A 16,964-nucleotide genomic window follows, 5' to 3' on the forward strand; every position below is an offset into this window, starting at 1 on the left:
ATTTCCTTAGATATCGACGGTCGATTTTCCCTCTTTCTACCGTCCTTCCTTTTTGTTGGTATAAACCTTTGCTGAGCACTGTGAAAAATCGCTTGGAAGGTTCTCCACTGTTCCTCAACTGTTTCACCATAAAGTCTTTGCTCCCAGTCTACCTTCGCTAGTTCTTCTCTCATCCCATTGTAATCTCCTTTGTTTAAGCACAAAACACTAGTGCTTGATTTTACCTTCTCACCCTCCATCTGTATTTTCAATTCCACCATATTGTGATCGCTCCTTCCGAGAGGATCCCTAACTATGAGATCCTGAATCAATCCTGTCTCATTACACAGGACCAGATCTAGGACCGCTTGTTCCCTCGTAGGTTCCATTACATACTGTTCTAGGAAACTATCGCGAATTGAAAAACGAGTGGATCAAGTCTCAGTAGGGGAGTATTTAGATGACAGTGATCATTACACAATATCATAAGGTTTAGGTTGGCTAAAAAGTCAAGGAGAAATCCAGAGTGAGAATACTGGGGGAAAGCCAACTTCAATGAGGGTAAGAATTTGTTGGGCCCAGATAAATTAGAAGCGAAGGTTGGCAAGCAAAACTGTAGCTGAACAATGGCTACCTTGCTCTACTACTTCTAGTTGAGGTGTATTCCTACGAGGGGGAAAGGTAGGACGACCAAATCCAAAGGTCCCTGGATGATGAAAGAGATGTAGTGGAAGATAAGCAGAAAAAGGGTGATTATGACCGGTGTCAGGTCGATTTTGGCTCCGTGGTGTAGGTTGTTGGTGCTCATTTTGGTGAACTGCAAAATATCCTTGCGAGAATAGTGGAAGCGGATTACCTCATAGAACAATCTCCCTTGTGGAGACTCGGGGAGTTGGGGCCCGACAGGAAGAGTTTGTGTGCCTGGTCTTTTGAGGGAAGCAAGGGATGAATTCCCGGCCATATTTGAGAGTTGTTTTGTAATCTTGATTTGCAGGCTAGGTGTTTCAAGTTTGACGGAGCACATTGTATCCAGTATTTGAGGACTGGTTCACTGGTCTTGCGTTGCCCTGTGCTCGATGCTCGTCGTGAGGGGTACCTGGACATGTCGGGTCTTTGCCTTCTGCTGGGACCTAGGTTTCTTGCTGCCTGGGGGTCGGGACGACGGCGTGGTGAAGACTCATCATTCGCTGGAACTTCGGAGGAATCCTGAGTCTTGCTGGTCGATCCTGTCGTGGCTTTGGTATTCCCAAGCTCCACGGATGATGTTGTTATCCTGCAGTTCATCAATAATCCTGAATTTTATTCCTTTGACTATGCTGTTGATTTTATGTTATTGTCTTTTTCCTGACAAGGGCGTACGATATATGAGCATGGAGGCAATGGTTGCCTGTTATCCGGTTATGGCAAAACCTTTCTCAGCTGGTACTTCAACATGAGGGTTGTGCATAGTCTTGGCATTTTTTTCATGTGCTGTAATCATTGCATTTACAAAGAGGGAGTGCATTTTAGATATCCCTCACCTCATTTGTAGAGAAGGTGAGCAGAGCCACGACAGGTTGGTGGGTGGATGGTTGATGTGGTGGCGGGTCGTATGGCTGTGTTAGTCCTCACTATGGTTAAGGAACGTCTGCAGTTAGAGCTAAGAGCTATCTGTGTCGGGTTTGCTTTTGTATTTCTGTTACTTTGGGTTTAGGAAATCCATAATAATGTCCAGACAGATCATGTATCCAAGAGAGGAATGGGTTCCTTGTGATTCCTCTTTGCGGCTGGTGTCTCTGGAGTTGTTGGCGTAGGGGAAATATGTGATGGCACACACCTGGATGTGACCATCCTTGACTTGTCGTCTTCAATATTTTCTTGGCTGCTTGGGTGGTGGCAGTGGTCACTTGATTGGGTGGATGAGGACAGGAGTAACTATTTACCAGGGTCAGGTGGAGGGTCTGATGGACTGAGTTTCCCTCTCCTCAATTGTTCCCTTTTGGAGGCGCCTAGTCTGCTCGCCCCGTGAGCTTGGGTTCCACTGGGGAGGTGGTAGTTTGTGGGCAGCAGTGTTGGAGTGAGAGTCTGCATGCTGTAGATTGGCTTTTTTGGAGTCCTCCTTCTGTTCAAAGTTCGGGTGAGTGGTCTTACACAGTGGCTTTCTGAATGCCCTCCTTTTTGAACTCGTGTCTCTGAGGAGGAAGTGGTTCTGCCTCTGATGAGGTTATGCTGCTCTGGCCCAGTATCCATTTTGTGATGGCGTACGGTGCTGGTCGTGTCTGACACTCTGGCTAATCTTGGTGTTCCTCTCTTTCAGGGGTTTCTTCTCCTTACTTGGATAGGTAGCATGCTGTTTTTTCAAATTCATTTATGGGATGCGGGTATTGCTGGTTAGGTCAGTATTTAGTACCCGTTAGAAGATGGTGGTAAGTTGCCACCTTGAACTGCTGCAGTCCCTGAGGTGTAGGCACACCCACTGTGCTGTTAAGGAGGGAGTTCCAGGATTTTGACCCAGCGACAGTGAAGGAGTGGCAATATATTTCCAAGTCTGGGTGGTGAGTGACTTGGAGAGAAACCTCCAGGTGGTGGGGTTCCCAGGTATCTGCTGGGAAGCTATCTTGTCCTTCTAGATCAGGCATTGTCAAACTCGGGGTCATGACCCGCGGGTGGGTGTCGGGAGGGTCGCGGAGCTGTCCGTCGCGCCGCTCCCGGTCGCTCAAATCTGCACGCTACAGCCGGCTGTTAATAATGCCAGCTGCAAGTGGCCTTCAAAATGGCAGCGAGCATGTAAAAAAAAGGCGGCATGCGTGCCAGATCATTGGCATGTATGCGCAGTGCGGCCGTTTTTTTTTTTCAAACGGTCGCAGCTTTTTGTATTACAAATTCAGGGGGGTTTTATTCATTTATTTTATTCAGTTGATTTTTATTTTTTTCATTTATTTTATTAAATTGTTTTTTTTTTTACAAGTTCGAAGGGGTTTTATTTGATAAAATATTAGAGGAAAAAAATGCAGAACTTTGGACAGATGGAGACTCCATACTTTCCGACACCGGAAGACTTCACCTTCATCCAACAGGTTCCATTGGAGGAGCATGTACGAGGGCCAAAGGGACCCAAAACCATTTCCTCCATTTTTGTCAGCAGCAAACAAGGTAAGAGAAAATGGTGGGTCTTGATTTGGTATATTGTGTCTTGGTGCGGGAGGGGGGGGGGCGGTTCCCTTTATCATGTTGCAGGGATGGGGCGGGCGGGGGCGGGGGGGGGGAGGGGGGGGAAGGTAGGGTGGGGGGGGGGTCCCTTTATCGTGTTGTGGGGGAGGGAGTTTCCTTAGCCTGTTGCAGAGGGGGGGGGGTTTCCTTATCATGTTGTAGTGGTGGGGGGTGGGGGGGGGGGGGGGGAAGAGTTCCCTTGTCATGTTGCGGGGTGGGGGGATGGTGGAGGATCGTGAGCCTCCTGAGACACCTAGTTCTTGGGTGTCTTGACGATTCTTCTCTTTGGTGATGAGTTCTCCTCAGTTGAGGACGACATGAATCTTCTAGTGTTGTCAGGGCTAGTTCGCTGCCTTGGATGTTATCAGAGAGACGTGAGGCTGGTTGTGTTGTGAATCTTGGCATGATGTAGGTATCCTTGGTATCTGGACTTCTAGGTGCAAGAATATATGGAGCTGGGTCAGGTCTTGCACTGTTGTTGGTTTCCGGTAGCCCCCTTATGCTTGAACATAGAACATACAGTGCAGAAGGAGGCCATTCGGCCCATTGAGTCTGCACCAACTCATTTAAGACCTCACTTCCACCTTATCTCCGTAATCCAATAACCCCTCCTAACCTTTATGGACACTAAGGGCAATTTAGCATGGCCAATCCACCTAACCTGCACGTCTTTGGACTGTGGGAGGAAACCGGAGCACCCGGAGGAAACCCACGCAGACACGGGGAGAACGTGCAGACTCCGCACAGACAGTGACCCAGCGGGGAATCGAACCTGGCACCCTGGCCCTTGAAGCCACAGTGCTAGCCACTTGTGCTGCCGTGCTGAATGTCCCTTCTTGGCTGGGTTGTCCTGAGTGGCTGAGTGAGTTTTTGAGTGGGCAGTGCCCCTTTTCATTTTGGTCTTGGGATCATGTGCTCATGGCAATATCTTGGTCCCGATTATCCTGAGACCCTCAGCTCCTGGTAGTTTCCTTTTTCATCTGTCATGGTTAGTATTGGGAGATGCTGACCGCGTTGATTATAATCTGAATCAACTGCATGAATACTTGTTGGTCTTCTCAGTAAATATGTGGAATGATGATTGTTCTGTACTGTCCCGGAGTTTGGGGTTTTGTTGCGTCTGGTAATTATATGTAAAATATCCTTAGATCTAGTGCTCTTGTGAATTTTTTCTGTAATTTTAAAATTTCTGTTATTGTGGGCTTAAATAATCTTTATTAGTGTCACAAGTAGGCTTACACCAACACTGCAACAAAGCTGCTGTGAAAATCCCCTAGTCGCCATATTCCGGCGCCTGTTCGGGTACACTGAGGGAGAATTCAGAATGTCACATTCTTTCATAGAATTTACAGTGCAGAAGGAGGCCATTCAGCCCATCGAGTGTGCACCGGCTCTTGATAAGAGCACCCTACCCAAGATCCACACCTCCACCCTATCCCCATAACCCAGTAACTCCACCCAACACTAAGGGCAATTTTGGACACAAAGCGCAATTTATCATGGCCAATCCACCTAACCTGCACATCTTTGGACTGTGGGAGGAAACCAGAGCACCCGGAGGAAACCCACGCACACACGGGGAGGATGTGCAGACTCCGCACAGACAGTGACCCAAGCCGAAATCGAACCTGGGACCCTGGAGCTGTGAAGCAATTTTGCTATCCACCATGCTACCGTGCTGCCCACATTCACCTAACGAATGAAAATGAAATGAAATGAAATGAAAATGAAATGAAAATCGCTTATTCAATTCAATTCAATGAAGTTACTGTGAAAAGCCCCTAGTCGCCACACTCCGGCGCCTGTTCAGGTACACTGAGGGAGAAATCAGAATGTCCAATGCACCTAATAAGCACGTCTTTCAGGACTTGTGGGAGGAAACCGGAGCACCCGGAGGAAACCCACACAGACACTGGGAGAACGTGCAGACTACGCACAGACCGTGACCCAAGCCAGGAATCGAACACCAATCTCTGGTGCTGTGAAGCAACAGTGCTAATACTGTGCTACCATGCCGCCCATAGTCGGTGACTGGTTCCTGCCAAGATACAGACCTGTCTCGTATCCGAGAAAAGGACGTCCTAATGTGTTATTCATGCCTCTGATATGGCTCGAGCTGAAGGCGATATGTTCTGGTGTGTGCCCTAACCCATCATGACGATCTTATCCTGAATCTTCGTGGGTGATGCATGCAATCGTCGCGTGGGGATGGTGTGCACCAGTTTACCATGTTTTCATGGCACCATCCTGCTCTCCCTCATTCTTTAGTATATCCGCAGCTATATATGGAGGTACCAAGTTTAGTGATTACACTGAACCAACTCTCTTGTTTTTCTCTTATGTATTTATGAATGTGGAGACATTACGACTGTGCTGTACCAATCGTGAGGTTTTGCTGCATTATTTGTTAAAATGGAAAACTTCAATAAAAATATATTTTTTAAAAAGGGTGCAGAAAAGAAACCCCAGAACGGTTCCAGGGATGAGGAACCACAGTTATTAAGAAAGATTGGCAAAGTTAGGACCATTTGTGACAAACATCAGGTAATATTTTGAAGGTAATGTTTAGTTCTGGGACGATTAAAGTTTAATTGTAGAAAATGGAGTAAATGAAACTATTTTCCGTACTGGAAAAGAGTAGGGCTCAAAGGAAACCTCTGGAACCATTTATAGCTTAGTATAGCTGTGGACCAGATATCAGAGGCACCCAAGGGCAGTGAAGCAAGATGTCTGATAAAGATCTGAATTATGCTGGTAATTAGATGTGGAGCGCAGCTTTGTGAATCCTGCGGAACACAGTCTTGGGAGGAGCGCAGAAGCCATGGGGAAGTGAGCAATCTTTGGGGCAGTCTGAATCAGAGTGGCCTTTGAGGGAATTCAGAGGCTAGATCTTCAAAAATGAAGAGTAGAAGTCCCTCCTGAAGGAGACTGAGTTTTACTGAGATGCTGTGCCTCTGTGTTCACTGACATCTGGGTGAGTTGTTGAGAAATAAGTGGAATCTGCCTTGGTTGCACCTGCCATGTAATATGCAGTGTAGTTTTGACCACAATTTGCCTGTTAATTCATATTTACCTCATGTTAAAGAATAACTTTTTCAAGAATGAAGTAGAGGAGAAAGAAATGTGGGAAGGTTATGCTTCAGTTCTACAGGGCATTGGTGAGACCACATCTGGAATACTGTGCTTTCTGGAATATTTTTTTCATGCATGGAGCGATCTGCCTGGACTGTATGCAGAACAATACTTTTCACTGTACCTCGATACACGTGACAATGCATCTATAGCTATGTAAAGTATTGGCCTCTTTATTTAAAAAATAATGTAATTACTTTGGAAACAGTTCAGGGGAGGTTCATGAGACAAATACCTGGAATGAGTGGGTTGTCTTAAGAAAGGTTAGATAGGCTAGGCTGGTATCCGCTTAAGATTAAAAGAGTAAGAGGTGACTTGATTGAAACATACAAGATCCTGAGGAGTTTGACGAGGTGAATGCGTTTCCTCTTATTGGAGAATCTAGGGATCATTGTTTAAAAATAAGGGATCGTCCATTTAAGACCGTGGGGGAGAGGGATGTGAGTCTTTGGAACTCTCCCTCAAAGCAGAGTCTTTGCATATTTTTGAGGCAGAGATGGATTCTTATAAACAAGGGGAGGTGAAAGGTTATCGGGGTAGTGGAATGTGGGGTTGAAATTCCAATCAGATCAGCCGTGATCTTCTTGAATGGGAGATCAGACTCAAGGACCGAGTGGCCTACTCCTGCCCCTAATTCGTCCGTTCATATTGCTGGACAACAGCTCGGGTACATGAACTTTTCTAGTTTTCTCTCCCTCCTCCCCAGCTCATCCCCATCAAACCAGCAGCAAAACGCACCCCAATAACTTGGCCACAGTGCGGTGGTTTCTTTTGGGTTGGCTGCTCCTGAGGATATTTTTCTGTTCATGAAATTAGAATAAAAAAGTACTTGGGTTAGATTCGGGAGCAGAGGCATTGAAGTATTATTGCCTTCATATTCTCCAGAATTCCAAACTTAAGGATGAGTTATCACATTTATTTCAAGTTCAAGCATATCTATCACTTTACAGCAAGGATTGAACTCCACAAAATGAAATTAAATAAATGTTGACCCTTCTAACTATAACAATGGTCCCAGGCTATTATCTAAAAAGTAATTGGGGAAGTATAAAATCATAAAACTCGATTTGCCCCGAGAGTTTTCGCATGCAGTTTATTTTCTATTTAAAAACGAAGAGTATTTATTGGAAGAAGTACAGTGAAGTGCTGCTTGCCTGATCCGAGAACTTGTGGAAATGCCATGCGAGGAAATACTGGCTATCAGAAATGGCTTAATGTAGAGCGAATTTAAACTAAAGGGGATGTTCTCATTTCTGTTCTCCAGGTGATCCTGTTACTCCATTAATGCCCCTCTGCAGCGCACCTTCACTCATTTGTTTGCCTGGGTACTTTTGCCCATAAAATTATATTGGGGTTGTTCAGGCCATGGAAATGAGAAAGTCCCATTTAGTTATGGTGTGAGTAAACATTGCTTTAAAGTTTTAAAAAAATTCCCGTTGCAGTGTCTACAAAAGTACAGATGCAACATACTTAGTTTTACAGGTAAATAATACAGAGAACGTGACAGAAACAAGTCACAAGTATGTTACTGTTGGCTTGTATAAAACAGAAGCCACTGCTGTTGTCTGAATATAGTCTGACAGATGAGTGAGGCACAGGTGCCGAGACCCAGCAATACAGTGGGTTTATTCAGGCCGTGGAAATGAGAAAGCCCCTTTTTAGTTATTACTTGAACAAACACAGCTTTAAATTGAGCCCTTTTCAGATTGGCTGATGCAACAGTTAAACAAAACTACCGGAATGACTTTTCAGTCTTTTCTAATGAGACCAATATGATCTTATTGCTAACGGTAACCTGGAAATGATGTGAACCTCAATGAATAGTCTTTTCTGCAAGACCCAGGGGGTGGAAACTAACAATATCTATAGTTAGAATGTCCGGTTTAAAATGTTATTTTGCTGTATTGTGATGAATGTAAGAAATTGTTATATATTATATTTTGTATTTGTTGCAGTAATGTTATTTTTAAAAAATCTGGTTTAAGATACATACGGAGGCAGTATGTCTGATAAAGCTATGATTAAGGTGCCATAAAAGTGTGGTATTCATTGATTTGGACCATTTACTTGTTTATAGATTGATGGTTAGTGGAACATTGTTTTGATGTTGGAGGATCCCTGGGGTGTAGATAATTTATGAGGGATGGCGCTTAGTCCTGGATAAACAGATCGTGGGACATCTTAGTGGGAGGAGACCAAAGAATGTTTTATGATGTAATTAAGGGGTGGAGCCAGGTCTCTCTGTAGTTTGCAGTTTGCCAAAGGATATTAGTCTGACACAACAGGTCCTCAGCTGGCTCCTGAAATATTCTCTCCAAGGTCTTTGCATCGAGGAGAGCAAGTAAATCTGATTGTTAACTTTATTTATAAGTGGTCTTTGAACTATATAGGTTTGCTGAATTGGGATGTATAGTAGCAGGTGTCGGGAATAAGTTAAAATGTGATCCCTCTTGTTTAAGAACTGTTAACTGTAGAGTTATTACTTTGTTGCTAATGTGATTGATTTTGTGTTTAAATTAAAGTTTGTTGAACACAAAAGATACTATTAGTCAGTGTTATCACTCCTGTGGTGCTGTCATCTTTTCTCATTGTTTTACAAAATGCAAATAGTTGGGTTCTCATCCAGGATCCTAACTGCATATTTATAAGCCATGCCTAATATGCTTATTTGCTTTTAAGATTGCACAACAATTCATGAATCTGTTATTATTCTAAGGCTTCTTTGGTACTCTTGTGAGAAAAGCGCTAATAGAAGATTGTTTTTTTAAAAAAAAACTTTTCCAATTAAGGGGCAATTAGCGTGGCCTATCCACCTACCCTGCGCATCTTTGGGTTGTGGGATTGAGACCCATGCAGCCACGGGGAGAGAGTGTAAACTCCACACGGATGTTAACCCAGGGCCGGGACCGAACCCGGGTTCTCGCCACCATGAGGCAGCAGTGCTAACCACTGCGTCAACATGCCATCTTTTAATCCAAGACTGTTAATCCATTTGCCTTTAAGGCAAGGTGCTTTTGGATGATTGAAAGTGTTCTCCCTCTGCAATTAAAAATTTAGAACACCTTTGTTTCCTTTCTGTTTGTTGTATAGTTGAAGAAGAGGAAGCCGGAAACGATCATGAAGAAGTTCAAGTATTGGGCAAAATTGGAGCCAAGAAACAACGGAAATTGGAAGAGAAAGAACAGCGAAAGGCACAACGAGAGGTTAGCAACAGTCATATTTCCCCCCCCCCCAAAATAGGAAAACTTAACTGCTTTTTAACAAATAAATTTTTAGAGTGCCCAATTCATTTTTTTCCAATTAAGGGGTAATTTAGCATGGCCAATCCACCTAGCCTGGACGCCTTTGGGTTGTGGGGGCAAAACCCACGCAAACACGGGGAGAATGTGCAGACTCCACATGGACAGTTACCCAAGGCCAGAATCGCACCCGGGTCCTCAGTGCCATGAGGCAGCAGTTAGGCTTAACTGCTTTTTAAAAATTTCTATCACTTGGATGTTATTGGCCAATTGGCATAGAATAGCAGCACAGAAGGACGCCATTAGGCCAATTGTGTCCCTGCTAGCTCTCTGCAAATGCAACATACCCCGTTCCACTCCCTCACCGTATCCCTGCAATTTTCTTTTCACTTCAGCTAATTATCCAATTCTTTCTTGAAAGCCTTTTCTAAACCTGCTTCCAATCCACTCTTAGGCAGTATATTCTGGATCCTGACTTCTTGCTACGTAAAGAGTTTTCCTCATGTTGCTGTTTCTTCATTTGTCAATCCGTGCCCTCTGATTCCACCAAAGGAAACAGTTTCTCCCTACCCCATTTCGCAGAAGTATAGACTTATTTTTGATTAGTGTATCCGGTTCCGTCCCTAGGATAAGTGAGCTTGTGGTACTGGTGGTAAACATGATGATCCACAAAAGCAGCTCTGCAGTAATTCAAGTTAAACATTACCTACAAACTGCATTAATAACGGAACTATAATTAGATTTCCAGAAGACATTTCACAGGTGCCACATTTTTAAAAAAAAATTAAAAAAAAAAAATTTTAATCAAAGGTTATTCTGTAAAATAAAAGCTGATGGTGTATGGGAGTAACATATTGGCATGAATAGAAGATCGGCTAGGTAACAGGAACCAAAGTATGCATAAATGGGTCTTTTTCTGGGTGACAGGATGTAACGAGTGGTGTGCCACAGGGATCAGTACTGGGGTCTCAACCTTGAACAATTTATGTAAAAGGGGCTGGTTTAGCACAGTAAGCTAAACAGCTGGCTTGTAATGCAGATCAAGACCAGCAGTGCGGGTTTTATTCCCGTACCGTCCTCCCCGAACAGGTGCCGGAATGTGGCGACTAGGGGCTTTTCACAGTAACTTCATTGAAGCCTACTTGTGACAATAAGCGATTATTATTATTAAATAACTTGGATGAGGGGACCAAAGGTATAGTTGCTAAATTTGCTGATGACACATAGATAAGTAGGACATGAGGAGGCAACAAGTGGACATAGATAGGTTAAGTGAGTTGGCAAAGAGTGGCAAATGGAGTATAATTGGGAAAATGTTAAGCTGTCTATTTTAGCAGGAAGAATAAAAAAGAAGCATATTACCTAAATGGTGATAGGTTCCAGTTGCAGAGCTCTGAGATTCAGAGGGACCAGAGTGCCCAAGTGCATGAATCACAAAGGTCTCGTATGGAGGTACAGCAAGTAATTAGGACAGCAAATGGAATGTCATTGTTTATTGCTAGGAGAATTGAATATAAGAGTATAGAGGTTTGCATAGAAACATAGAAAATAGGAACGGGAGGAGGCTGTTCGGCCCTTCGAGCCTGCTCTGCCATTCATTATGATCATTGCTGACCATCCAACTCAGTAACCTGTTCCCACATTGCCCCCATATCCTTTGATCCCTTTAGCCCCAAGAACTATTTCTTAATTCCTTCCTGAAATTACACAATGTTTTCTCCGCAACTACTTTCCATGGTAGTGATTTCCACAGATTCACCACTCACTGGGTGAAGAAACTTCTACATACTTCAGTCCCCTTATCTTCAAACTACGATCTTTCAAACTTAAAAACCTAGAACATATTCCACTTTCCCCCCATATCCTTTAATAATAATAATCTTTATTGTCACAAGTAGTCTTACATTAACATTGCAATGAAGTTACGTGAAAAGCCCCTAGTCACCACATTCCGGCGCCTGTTCAAGTACACGGAGGGAGAATTCAGAATGTTAAATTACCTTCCTACCAGCATGTCTTTCGGGACTTGTGGGAGGAAACTGTAGCACCCGGAGGAAACCCACGCAGACACAGGGAGAATGTTGCAGACTCCACACAGACAGTGACCCAAGGCGAGAATTGAACCTGGGTCCCTGGAGCTGTGAAACAACAGTGCTACCCACTGTGCTACCGTGCTGCCCATAGCCCAAACAGCTTTATCTAACTCCTTGAAAACATACATTGTTTTGGCCTTGACTGCTTTCTGTGGCAGCAAATTCCACAGGCTCGCCACTCTCCGGGTGAAGACATTTCTCATCATCTCAGTTCTAAATGGTTTACCCCTTATCCTTAGACTGTGACCCCTGGTTCTGGACTCCTCCACCATCAAGAATGTCCTTCCTGTATCTACCCTGTTTAGTCCTGTTAGAATTTTACAGGTTTCTATGAAATCCCCCCATGTTCTTCTAAATTCCATTGAATATAATCTGAACTGACTCAATCTGTCCTCATACCTCAGTCCCACCATTCCAAGAATCAGTCTGGTAAACCTTCACTGCACTCCCTCTATAGCAAGAACCTCCTTTCTTAGATAAAGAAACCAAAACTGCACACAATGTTCCAGGTGTGGTCACACCAAGGCCGTGTATAATTACAGACATCCCTGTTCCTGTACTTGAATCCTCTCACTATGACTACCAACATACAGTTTGCTTTCTTTACCACCTGCTGCACTTGCAGGCTTACTTTCAGGGACAGGTGTACAATTCCCCCTCTCAATTTCTAGCCTTTCTGATAATTTGCCTTCCTATTTTTGCTATCAAAGTGGATAACCTCACATTTATCCACATTATCCTGCATCTTCCATGCCTTTGCCCAAGCACTCAACATGTCCAAATCACGAAGAAACATCTCTGCATCCTTCTCGCAGCTCACCCTCCCATCCAGCTTTGTGTCAGCTACAAATATTGCGATATTACATTTAGTTCCCTCATCTAAAACATTAATATATATTGTGAATAGCTGGGGTCCTAACACCAATCCTTGCAGTATCCCAATAGTCACTGCTTGCCAATCAGGAGAAAAAAAACATTTATTCATACTCTTTGTTTCCTGTCTGCCAACCAGTTTTCTATCCATCTCAATACACTATCCCCAATCCCATGCGAGTTAATTTTACATGCTAATCCCTTAGGTGGGACTTTGTTGAATATCTTTATGAAAGTTCAAACAAACCACATTTACTGGTTTCCCCTCGGCAACTCTAATAGTTACATCCTCGATGAATTCCAGTAGATTTGTCGAGCATGATTTCCCTTTTGTAATTCTATGCTGATTCTCATAGACTCCCTACAGTGCGGAAGGGGGCCATTAGGCCCATCGGGTCTGCACCGACCCTCTAAAAGAACACCTGAGCTTGGCCCACTCACGTGCACAATCCCTGTAACCTCACCTAACCTGAACATTCCTGGACACTAAGGGGCAATTTTATCATGGCCAATCCACCTAACCTGCACATCTTTGGACTGTGGGAGGAAACTGGAGCACCCGGAGGAAACCCACGCAGAGAAGGGGAGAAAGTGCAGACTCCACACAGGGCGAATTGAAACTGTGTCCCTGGCACTATGAGGCAGCAGTGCTAGCCACTCCACCACCGTGCTCTGCTATTAAATATTTTATGATAGCCTGGGGACGGCGCGTAGTGCAGTGGTTAGCACTGCTGCCTCACTGCGCCAAGGACTCTAGTTCGACCCTGGCCCCAGGTCACTGTCCATGTAGTTTGCACATTCTTCCCGTGTCTGCGTGGGTCTCACTCCCACAACCCAAAGATGCGCAGGCTAGGTGGATTGACCACGCTAAATTGCCCCTTAATTAGAAAAATTTAAAAAATAATTTATTAATGGCCTCTAACATTTTCCCCATTACCCACATCAGGCTGACTGGTCTATAATTCCCTATTTTCTCTCTACCTCTCTTTTTAAATAGTGGGGTTACATTAGATACCCTCCAATCTGTAGGAACTATTCCAGAGTCAATAGAATCTTGGAAAACGGCCACCAATGCATCCACTATTTCTAGAGCCACTTCCTCAAATACTATGGGATGTAGATTATCAGGCTCTGGGGATTTAGCTGCCTTCAATCCCATCAATTTCCCTACTAATATTAATTTCCTTCAGTTCTTCCATCTCACTAAACCATGTGTTTCCCAATATTTCTTGTACGTTATTTGTGTCCTCCTTTGTGAATACAAAACCAAAGTATATATTTAGTTACTCAGCCATTTAATTGTTTCCGAATATAAATTCCCCCATTTCTGACTGTAAGGGACCAACATTTGTCTTCACCAATCTTTTTCTCTTCACATACCTGTAGAAGCTTTTGCAATCAAGATTTTATTTTCCTTGCAAACTTGCTTGTGTGCTTTATTTTGCCCTTCTTAAAAATCAATCCCTTTGTCCTTCTTTGCTGAATTGAACTGCTCCCAACCCTCAAGTCTGCTGTATTTTCTTGCCAATTCGTGTGCCTCTTCCTTGGACTGTCATTACATTGGTAAGACTGCATCTGGAATACTATGTATAGAATTGTTCTCACTATTCAATGTAGGATGTAAGTATGTTAGAAACAGTTCGGAGAAAGTTTACTACACTAATACCTGGAATGGATGGGTTGTCTTACGAAGAAAGGTTGAACAGGGCAGACACCTGATTGAAACCTTGAACCTCAGGTATCTTGACAGGGTGAATGCACGGAGGGTGGTTCCTCTTGTCAGTGAACCTAGAACTAGGGGCCACTGTTTAAAAATAAGGGATTGCCCTTAAAGACCGAGATGAGGAGAATTATTTTCTCTCAGGATTGTGAGCCTTTGGAAATCCCGTCCTCAAAACGCAGTGGGAGCAGGGTGTTTGACATCTTCAAGGCAGAGCCAGTTAGATTCTTGGTAAGCAATTGGGAAGTAGTTAGATTCTTGATCAGCAACCTGATGAAAAGTTACTGGGGTAAGCAGGAGGTTGCAATCAGATTAGCCATAATCTTATTGAATGCCGGAGCATACTCCTAACTCGTATGTTCATGTGTATGGGGGGCCATTTTATGGAGACAACTGTCTACAGCACAACTAACAGGCTAACAAAATGGACAGCAGTGTTGCTATGCAACTACAGAGTTCTCCCAGTGAGCCAGAGAGAAGACAGCCAGAGTGAGACAGCAAAGAGTGAGTTTGGGAATTTGAATCTAGGTGGGAATTGAATTGAATTGAATTGAATCAGTAAGGCAGCTCCTTTTAAATTTCAGGAGTTTAAATTAATTTAAATTAAGCTAGTATTGTGCAGTGTAGGTTAACAAGGGCTGCCCCACCCACTCACATAACTGGTTGGCAGTTAAGTGTCAGTCACTTTAATCTACTTTGATCTAAAAGCAGGTGTGGGAGGGGAGTCAATTCAGGACAGTTTAAAAAGAGCCACTTGTAAACTCACTCCCAGTGAGCCAGAGAAGACACAGTCAGAGTGGGTGGGGAGGAAGTGCTTTTTGTGACTGGTAAGTAGTGTTTCTGTTTTTCTGTTTCTTTTCATTGGTATATTTATTTATTTTTCTCTTCGTTGTTTATTTATTTATTTAACTTGTTGAAGTTAACCGAAGGTTTAAGACATGGAAGGAGACCTCAGACCCGTGTCATGCTCCTCGTGTGCGATGTGGGAGCTCAGGGACACGTCCACTGTCCCTGGCTCCTTCACGTGCAATAAGTGTGTCCAGTTGCAGCTCCTGCTAGATCGCTTGACGGCTCTGGAGCTGCGGATGGACTCACTTTGGAGCATCCGCGATGCTGAGGATGTCGTGGATAGCACGTTTAGCGAGTTGGTCACACCGCAGGTGAAAGGTGCTGAGGGAGATAGTAAATGGGTGACCAAAAGACAGAGCAAGAGTAGGAAGGCAGTGCAGGTGTCCTCTGCGGTCATCTCCCTGCAAAACAGATATACCGCTTTGGATACTGTTGAGGGAGATGGCTCACCAGGGGAAGGCAGCAGCAGCCAGGTTCATGGCTCCGTGGCTGGCTCTGCTGCGCAGCTGGGCAGGAAGAAGAATGGCAGGGCTATAGTGATAGGGGACTCAATTGTAAGGGGAATAGACAGGCGGTTCTGCGGACGCAATCGAGACTCCAGGATGGTATGTTGCCTCCCTGGTGCAAGGGTCAAGGATGTCTCGGAGCGGCTGCAGGACATTCTGGGGGGGGGGGGGGGGGGGGTGAACAGCCAGCTGTCATGGTGCACATAGGCACCAACGATATAGGTAAAAAACGGGATGAGGTCCTACAAGCTGAATTTAGGGAGCTAGGAGTTAAACTAAAAAGTAGGACCTCAAAGGTAGTAATCTCAGGATTGCTACCAGTGCCACGAGCTAGTCAGAGTAGGAATGTCAGGATAGAGAGGATGAATACGTGGCTCGAGAGATGGTGCAAGAGGGAGGGATTCAAATTCCTGGGACATTGGGACCGGGTCGGGGGGAGGTGGGACCAGTACAAACCGGACGGTCTGCACCTGGGCAGGACTGGAACCGATGTCCTAGGGGTGTGTGTTTGCTAGAGCTGTTGGGGAGAGTTTAAACTAATGTGGCAGGGGGATGGGAACCGATGCAGGAAGTTGGAAGGTAGTAAAACAGGGACAGAAATAAAAGGCAGTAAGGGGGAAGGTGTAAGGCAGAGAAGCCATAGTCAAAAATCAAAAAGGGCGACAGTACAAGGTACAGTGACTGAGGGGAGCTCAGTGAATAGGACCAGGAATACTAAAAGAAATAAAATGGGAAGAGAAAACATTAATGGTAAGCGACGCGGCAGGTTGTTACAGGAAGATATGGGTTCGACGACAAGGAAAATTAGGAGAAAGGTGAAGAGGAAATATAACTTAAGAGAGGTTACTGATCGAGGTGTTAAGATTCAGAACAGAGGTAAAAAAGCCAACATAAGTGTACTTTACCTGAATGCTCGTAGTATTCGGAATAAGGTAAATGAGTTGATGGCGCAAATCATCGTGAATGACTATGATTTAGTGGCCATTACTGAAACATGGTTAAAGGATGGTCACGACTGGGAGTTAAATATCCGAGGGTATCAAACTATTCGGAAGGACAGAGTGGATGGTAAGGGAGGTGGTGTAGCTCTGTTATTTAAGGATGACATCCGGGCAACAGTAAGGGATGACATCGGTGCTATGAAGGATAAGGTTGAATCCATTTGGATGGAAATCAGGAATAGTAAGGCGAAAAAGTCACTGATAGGAGTAATCTATAGGCCACCAAATAGTAACATTATGGTGGGGCAGGCAACAAACAAAGAAATAACAGATGCATGTAGAAATGGTACAGCAGTTATCATGGGGGATTTTAATCTACATGTTGATTGGTTTAACCAGGTCGGTCAAGGCAGCCTTGAGGAGGAGTTTATAGAATGTATCTG

The 16,964-nt window shown here is 44.3% G+C and overlaps 1 protein-coding gene across 4 annotated transcripts in view; it reads left to right on the top strand.

The window, feature by feature from the left end:
* The window catches only part of LOC140409254 (DDRGK domain-containing protein 1-like), a 151,337-nt gene that overhangs the window by 88,574 nt on the left and 45,799 nt on the right, over nt 1–16,964 (top strand). For 3 of the 4 annotated variants that reach the window (XM_072497593.1, XM_072497591.1, XM_072497592.1), the window contains exon 3: nt 9,391–9,503. In XM_072497593.1, the coding sequence (XP_072353694.1) occupies nt 9,391–9,503 (113 nt within the window). Of the gene's footprint in view, nt 1–2,951; nt 3,112–9,390; nt 9,504–16,964 lie in introns of those variants that run through there. The other variant, XM_072497594.1, reaches the window with a different exon arrangement.

This window comes from Scyliorhinus torazame, chromosome 3 (genome assembly GCF_047496885.1).
Source record: "Scyliorhinus torazame isolate Kashiwa2021f chromosome 3, sScyTor2.1, whole genome shotgun sequence".
Lineage (NCBI taxonomy): Eukaryota > Metazoa > Chordata > Chondrichthyes > Carcharhiniformes > Scyliorhinidae > Scyliorhinus > Scyliorhinus torazame.